General features: G+C 41.8%; 1 protein-coding gene across 9 annotated transcripts in view; it reads left to right on the forward strand.

Annotated features, from left to right (window-relative positions):
* Positions 1 to 1,701, forward strand: part of PPP3CC (protein phosphatase 3 catalytic subunit gamma) — a 102,244-nt gene extending 100,543 nt beyond the window's left edge. For 5 of the 9 annotated variants that reach the window (XM_077943181.1, XM_015144950.3, XM_077943182.1 and 2 more), the window contains one exon: positions 1,178 to 1,701. In XM_077943181.1, the coding sequence (XP_077799307.1) occupies positions 1,178 to 1,297 (120 nt within the window). In that variant the 3' untranslated portion in view covers positions 1,298 to 1,701. Of the gene's footprint in view, positions 1 to 27; positions 58 to 1,177 lie in introns of all 9 variants that reach the window. The other 4 variants (XM_015144949.3, XM_001103623.5, XM_077943184.1 and 1 more) reach the window with 1 other exon arrangement.
* Positions 1,702 to 8,262: the final 6,561 nt, after the last annotated feature.

Consider the following 8,262-nt stretch of genomic DNA (forward strand, 5'->3'; position numbering starts at 1 on the left):
CATGCTACTGCTCCTGCCCTCTTACAGCCACAGTAGAAGCGGTAGAGGCCCGGGAAGGTATGGCCATATTACTCTGATAGATGTGATCCATGTGTCTGTGTACTGGTTTTTCAAAGCTTTATCAACATTTCAAATATTTTATTATTGCATCACCAGAACTGTAACAGTGAGAAAAGGAATCGTTGTTTCTAGGCATGTTAACGAAGCAGGTGTTTCCTTTGTGTCCTATCTTTGCATTAATTTTAAATAACCTTCACCACAGCTACAGTTTTGTGTTTTTTTTCTGGGCTCTATCAGCTTTAATACAATGGCAGAAGCTTAAGCAGCTGGTCATGAGAGGTCAAGTGGTTTACTTCTGTATCCCTTCCATGTACAAGAGCCATCCATTTGATTCTAAAGAGAGCCAAATAGGTCAGCCTCTTCAACGATTCTAAAAGATTTCAAGAGCAGAGGCAGAAGTAGACTGGAATTTAGTTCATTTCTGAGGTTGCCCTAAGGTAGGCAAGTTAAATTAACTTTGTTTCTGTGAAAACCATTGGAATTGATAAACTTGTATTATACATGTAATTGTTTTATTAGGTAAGATGGTTCAAAATGGGAATGCCTTTCTTTGGTGATACAAAAGTTGAATCAGAAAGAAAATAGCTAGAAGCTATTTTTAAGTTTTTAACTTATGTACAGCTCCTGGTTGTGCAAGATAAAAAGCTGTCCTAAACAAAAAGATTAGCTCTTTTGTTACCTGTTTTTGGTGTGGTCTGTGTGGTCTTTGTGCTAAAAGCAACTACCTGGGTTCAACTTGTTCAGTTATTTTAGGGTTGCCTTTGTTCTAGCATTGCGTATGTTTGTAGTGCATAAGACACTCTTTCTTAAATGTATTGGGGCCCAGTAAGTACTTGTTAGCTTTTTGTTAGGTATATGTCTACCATGATTATGCATATAGAGCTTTTATGAAAATTTCTTTCACAATTTCAGCTGCCCTTTGGGCTTTAAGGAAGCAGTAGCTTCAGACAAGACCGATTCAGGCAAACATTGCCCATGACTTTCACCAGACATGTGCTTCATAGCCACCTTTCTGTGTGTTTCTCTAGGAGGTTGCTGTGTGCTAAGAAACTTTTTTTAAGCTTGTTGTTTTGCTGCCTAATTGAGCTCTCTCCACCTGCTTCCTGTTTTTCTGTAGCCATCAGAGGGTTCTCGCTTCAGCACAAGATCCGGAGTTTTGAAGAAGCACGAGGTCTGGACCGAATTAATGAACGAATGCCACCCCGAAAAGACAGCATGCACGCGGATGGGCCAGTGAAATCTGTAGCCTCAGCACACTCACACGCGGCGCACAGGAGCGACCAAGGGAAGAAAGCCCAGTAATGACTTCGAGTCCTGCCGTGGCTCGGAGGATCTGAAACTCAAGAACAAATTTTATTTATTTATTATTGGAAAATGAAAAGCAACTCAAACAATTTCAACCTGGAGGTGCATTTATAATTCAGTCTGCATTTATTCTGTAAAAAGGTGACTGTTTTATAAATTCTTTTAATTTATGTTCAATATATATAAAAAGTGCATCTGTTTTGTTTTTCCCTTTTTTCTCCATAATTTTAAAAAATGAATCTGATTGTTGTCAACATATTTGTGAAGTCTTGTGCTATAAAGGGGAACTTCCCCTAATAAAAGGGCCTTGGAAACCTGCTGGGTTTCTGACTTGAACTAGTCAGTCTTCATTATTGTTTTTTGGAAGTTAATGTCTTGTCTTTCCTGTAAGACTAATAACTTTTCAAATGCAAGATTTTTTTCCTTTCTGCTGGGTGCCATTGAAGAAAGTCCTCTTAGATTTCAATGGCTAAAACTGCTTCTCTTCTTATGGGAAACTGGATCATAGTAGAACTTCAAAGTGAATAACCCAAACCCAGTGATTTTAAGGGCAAAGGGAAATGTTTTCCATAATAACCTACTTTCTCTGGGCTCTCAGTTCCTTTAAATATGTTCTAGTAAAACAAAATAAAAAATAACAAGGGATGTTCTTAGAGTTACTTAAAATTTGTTCATCTGACCATGGGCATGAATAGTTTAAATTTCCTTAGAACTTTGGAGGAGAAATATTTTCAGAAAGCTTTCACAGTTGCCAGATTCTTTTGCTTTCATTTTTGAACCCCAGGTGACTTCTGTAAAGGAAGTCACTTTCTAAATATTTGATAAATGCCCTCAACAGCACCTTCTACAGCAGGATGTATATACGCCCTTCTAGGCTGTTGGCATCAGCTCTCGCATCTGCCTTCCCATCGTCCTTCTGTTGTTCCCTGTCAGTATTACTGAAACCAGCTGGGGTAGTAGAAACTGACAAGAGTTCAATGGTCTCCTTGTGAATTGAAGGTCTTGCTAAAGGACATTGGATAAGTGAGGATTTCCTGTCTTCTGTATCAGTTACTCTTTAGGTTGAATGGTATTTCAGCCTCCATTAGCATATTTTGAAATGCAAAAAACAAGTGTTCAGATGTAGTTTGTGAATTATTTTCCCTTAGTTTGATTTTCAAGTCACAACCAACTAGTGAAGAAAATTTTGGGGCAACTTAGGCTCCCATTTTGGCCAGCCTCATCTCAGGAGCCGTGTCATAATACTCATTGGTCAGCTCTGCAGTGAATGTACATGCCTGAGAACATTACATCAGAGCATGGAACATGCACATTTATGGCATTCTTTAGTGTTATTTGTGATGTGGCAGTCTAGCACTAAAGCAAGTATTTCAGACAGTAATACGTCATATTGGGAGTTTCCAGGAAACCAGAAAAACAAAGAACAAAATTTTGGTGTTTTTTTCCCCCAAAAAAACCATACTTTTCATTAGAAGAATGAAGACTTAGCCTATCTATCTCTGTTTTCCTATACCTTTTTTCTAACAGTTCCTGATTTGTTTATGGCAGAAATCAAAGCACTCTTAGGGATTGGAATCTGCCTGCATGGATTGCTCCGTTAATAAAAAGATAGGAAGGAGATAAAGGATCTCTGAATGGGTTGTGAGTAAAACCTGTGAAAGAAGGGAGAAAAAGTCTCTAGTAACTGTCTTTTCCTGATTGTCATTGAACCTAAATCGGGTATTAAGCACCTAGATATCCTTATGTTCCTTTCTCTTCCAATCCTAGGATTAGAAAAGATCCTGTCTTTGGAAATTTCACTGATGAAAGTCATTCCACATGACAGATTGCAGAGTTGCTAGTACCTTATCCCTTTCTCCTTTTCATTAAGGCTGTTGTTACACATATACAATCCACAGGGAGAAACCACTCTTACAGGCCTCCATCAGCAGGCAGTAGTAGAAATAGTTACTGTAAATCCTTATAAGCAAAAAATAATAGTTTGTTAGGGATGATTATTTAGGAATGGCTTCACTATTGTCTCAAAAAGCAGAATGATAAAGCAAGTTTCCTTGACAGAAGCATCACAAAACTATATACAGTACTTCACTGGTTCCCTCTGAGCTGTCGAGGAATCAGCCAGAGTAGAGAGGTTATGTGGTCCTGGTTCAAGAAAACCTGAGTGAGTTTTAGAGCAGCACTAACTCTTAAGAGGAGGCTAGATTTGAAAAGTCTGTTGAATTCTAAAGGTAAAGTTATCCTTTCCGTTGTGTAGCTGTTTTAAATGTAAACAACAGCTTCCAAGGTGGCTGGACCCCTGCCCTGGGTTTGCTCTCAGGCTACTTTTCCTGCCTAGGGCCATGATTAAACAGACATTTTAACTGCTGTTAAAGCTCTGCAGTCTTGGTGTTTTCAGAGTCTCTTCTGTTTCATTGAATGTTTCCCCCTGTGTGTGCGTAAAGATACTATAAACAGTTTTATTGTGTTCTCGGTCACAGGACCTTCCTTGTGGAAGGCCCACAGGGACCTTCTTTTTCTGCAACTTCTCCCATTTAGGAAAACAAAAACAATTTCCCAGGCATGTCAGGACTCCTTTGTAAACTTTTCTGAAATACCATTTTGAAAATGATGCTTCACATGGAGCCAGTTTCTCACTTTTGGTGACATACATATCACAGGACATTTAAATCGATCAGATGATTATTTCTTTTAAAAATTTGAAAACTCATCTAATGTAAGTTCAAAACATATATCCCTTTTTGATTTCTGTGTTCTGAATGTTTAGAGCAAAAGCAAAACAATAAGCCAAGGGTGTGTGTGTGTGTGTGTCTTTAATAGAATGCTAAAACAAAAACAGCCTCCGTTTTCCTTAAAATCTCAAAGTGACACTTTGGTTACAAGTAGAGACATTGCTGATTTGCTGGTCTTTTGTGACTGGATATTGATTGGCAAGGTAAGAATTGCTTATCACACTCCGATGAGCTTGATGCTGCTCCTTGCCTAGGAGTAAAAGACTCAGGCTCTCCAGCAACATCAGTATTTTTCATGTCTTTCATTGCCTTTTTTGGTTCTTCCATGAACAATTCAGTGAGGCAAGTTTCTATCAATAGCAAAGATTTGCCACCTTAAGTTTAGCTTTCTTTGCTGTCCTGATAACTTAGGGATGATTTCCTGACTGACATTGTTCAAAATAGGAAGAGAGAAACCCTTATTTGTTTTGTCAATAGACTATTGTTGAATGTCATTAAGGAGCAAGGGTAAGATTTTTAAAAACTGGATAACTTTGGGGCCTTTTTAGCCTTTTTGGCATTGTTCCTTAGATCCTCTACTCTGAGTGCTTTAAAAACACACAGTTTGAGGTGCAGCTGATCTCTATAGGAAAAATATAAGCCATGCCTGCATGAGACACAGCTGGGCTTGCTGTTCATGGTCATTACTCAAGAGTCTCTCTAGCCTCAGAATGAGTAAGGCTAAAATCTGTTCCCTTTACCCTGCCCTATTTTATGTAAATAAATAAATCTCCAAAATTTTCTACTGTACCATATCTATAAAGCTTAAGTTCTTAAGAATTTTCATCCAAGCTGGGCACGGTGGCTCACGCCTGTAATCCCAGCACTTCGGGAGGCTGAGGCCAGTGGATCACGACATCAGGAGATTGAGACCATCCTGGCCAACATGGTGAAACCCTGTCTCTACTAAAAATATAAAAATTAGCTGGGTGTGGTGGCGCATGCCTGTAATCCCAGCTACTTGGGAGGCTGAGGCAGGAGAATCACTTGAACCAGGGAGTTGGAGGTTGCAGTGAGCTGAGATCACGCTGTTGCACTCCAGCCTGGTAGACAGAGCAAGACTCCATCTCAAAAGAAAAAGAATTTTCATCCTGACCAATCTGGGTGACCAATCAGTTAAATTGGTTTAGGAAGAACTTGCCCTAGATTGGTTGATGCATAATTTTTATTTTTACTAATTATCGGGTTTTTCTCTCTGATCTCTGCATTGAAAATTATTTCCTAAGCCATAAAGATTTGTTGAGGTACCATTCTAGAATCCCCAATATTTATTCTAGTTGTTATAGTAACAGTGGAACCCAAGTTTCTCCTAAAGCATTACTCAGCTTTCCTTGCCCAGGCAGAAAAGATGTCAGAGGGAGGGTGAACCCAAGGCCCATCTGTGGGTATGGGCTCCAATTTCCTAAATTGTCTGTGGTTATAACCATGGCTTCCACCTTGTCTGGCACCCGGTCCACATCTTTTCTGAGATCTGCTAGAAGGTGAGTAAAGGACAGCATAGGAAGGCCCAACAGTGGATTGAGGAGGGTCGGGTTATCTGGAGGACAGGGCGCAAAACTGGCTTCCCACAGTCCCTTTCAGTATTGCTGTGATGAGATGCCCGGAGGAAGGCTGTCAGAAAGAGCAGATGTGTGTAGAGGAAGAAAGTTGTGTAGTGGAAGGACAGTGTTGTTTACTCTTATCTTGAGTGTGAGTAGAGAACTGTATTAACAATAGGGCTTTGTGCAATTGACAGAGTGTGAAAAAGGGAGCCTATATTACATTGGGGCTTGGGACCTGACCTGCCTATATCTAGCCAGCCAGAGTGAATGGGGTCAGTGTTAGCTGCCTTCATCTATGCAGTCACAAAGGTAAAGATGATACTGGAGAGTATATTCCCTCCCAGGAGGCCCTGGCCTCACACCCCTGCCACCTTGGCAAGACCTGCTAAATAACACCTTTGTCTGAGACAGGGTTATGCCTCATCTCCTCTTCTATGCCCTCATGACAAGTCTAGGTGGCTTCAGATCAAGAAGCGAGGCCATGGAGGCAGACTGTCCCTCTCAGCGGCTCTAAAGTAGGGCCCAGCACACTGCCTTCCAGTAAGTTCTTGCCCACATTCCTTCATTCCCTTGAGGTAGATGTCTCCAAATACTCTTAACATGAAATGCATGTAATGAGGAGCAGGCCTATCATAGATCTTGATTTGGGGCAATAAAGATGTGTTTTTGTCACAGAACTTTTGAGGATGACATTGTAAATCCCTAACTTTTCTTTTCTTGGTGCATGGTGACCCCAATCGCTGTTTTTTTCCAATAGATCTGTCAGCAGACATTTTCCAAGAAGGGGTCCCAGTATTCCTTCCTAAATGGTGAGGTGGTCAGATGTCAGACTAACTGGTGGTGTGATGTGTTTTTCAAGGTTCTTCTGAATGATGGATTATTTGCTTGTGCTTAGAGATTGCCTACTTTTTCTTGCTTTCAGTTATGTTGAAGAAAGTGGGGGAAATGTTGCTTATTGGCCGAAATCATCTAATGTCTTTTTTGTGAACAAGAAATTAATTTGTTAGGACTTTTGACTATAAATTAGAGGTCATCTTAAGATTTTAAAAAAAGAAGAAAACACCCTTAAAATTAAATGAAAACTGTATTGGCTCCCTGTGTCTTTATTTCCTGTATTTTCTGGTGGAGGTACTTATATTTGGCCTTTACTCATTTAACAATTCCAGAGGCCAGGAGAAAGCCTGGCTTTTGATATCTTGTCTCTGACGATGCCAAGGAATTCTCCTCCCAAGGGAGGGAATCCCATCGCAATAAAAAGGACCTCTTTCTTTCCTCTCTCCAGCCCTTTCGTTTTAAAGCAGCTATGGTGGCCACAACGTGTTTCTGTGTCTCCCAACTCAGAATCCACTCCCCAACCCTGGCCTCCTTCTTGCTCAAGTCCCAGCCCCCTCTGCAGCTTCTCCAATAGAGTCTGCTACTTGAAGAAAAGGAATAAAGACATCCCAGAAAACATACATTCTTTTTTTTTTTTTTTTTTGAGAGGGAGTCTGGCTCTGTCGCCCAGGCTGGAGTGCAGTGGCCGGATCTCAGCTCACTGCAAGCTCCACCTCCTGGGTTTACGCCATTCTCCTGCCTCAGCCTCCCGAGTAGCTGGGACTACAGGCGCCCGCCACCTCGCCCGGCTAGTTTTTTTTTGTATTTTTTAGTAGAGATGGGGTTTCACCGTGTTAGCCAGGATGGTCTTGATCTCCTGACCTCGTGATCCGCCCGTCTCGGCCTCCCAAAGTGCTGGGATTACAGGCTTGAGCCACCGCGCCCGGCCGAAACATACATTCTTTACCAAGGATAAAAACAGTTTTGTATTCTTGTAATTTAATGACCGTGCATGTGATCCTAATAGTAGACATGGTGAATTCCATCTTGGAGAAGTCAAGGCAGCCAAAGAGGATTTGAACGTGGAGCTGGCCTACCAAGAACGGGAAGTGTCAGACTAGCCTTTTCATTCCTCTGAAAAGTAGAAATATGAGGTGCTGTGGATTCACAAGGAAAAACAAGCTCCCCTGCGCAAGTGGGGAATTGGGGATACAGAAAGCCGGGGCCCTGGAGAGTACAGTGTGTCAGTGACGGGACTCTACAGGTTATGGCAGTACAGGTAGAAGGGCTAAATCCAGCAGTGCCAGGCCCCAGTGAGATGACTTTTACACTAAATACAGCCACGTTAAGGGCCACAGTGCAGTTTACAGGCCAGAAAACAGGCCCAGGTTTCCTTTTTTTTTGAGACGGAGTCTCGCTCTGTCGCCCAAACTGGAGTGCAGTGGCCAGATCTCAGCTCACTGCAAGCTCCGCCGTTCGGGTTAACGCCATTCCCCTGCCTCAGCCTCCCGAATAGCTGGGACTATAGGTGCCCACCACCTCACCCGGCTAGTTTTTTGTATTTTTTTTTTTTTAGTAGAGATGGGGTTTCACCGGGTTAGCCAGGATGGTCTCGATCTCCTGACCTTGTGATCTGCCTGTCTTGGCCTCCCAAAGTGCTGGGATTACAGGCTTGAGCCACCCTCCCGGCCACAGGCCCAGGTTTCTAATTTCCAATAAGATGAGTATGCATTGCGTTCTTTGTTATCCCAATGGCATCCTGATGTAGCAATGTC

Source organism: Macaca mulatta, chromosome 8 (assembly GCF_049350105.2).
Source record: "Macaca mulatta isolate MMU2019108-1 chromosome 8, T2T-MMU8v2.0, whole genome shotgun sequence".
In the NCBI taxonomy this organism is placed as follows: domain Eukaryota; kingdom Metazoa; phylum Chordata; class Mammalia; order Primates; family Cercopithecidae; genus Macaca; species Macaca mulatta.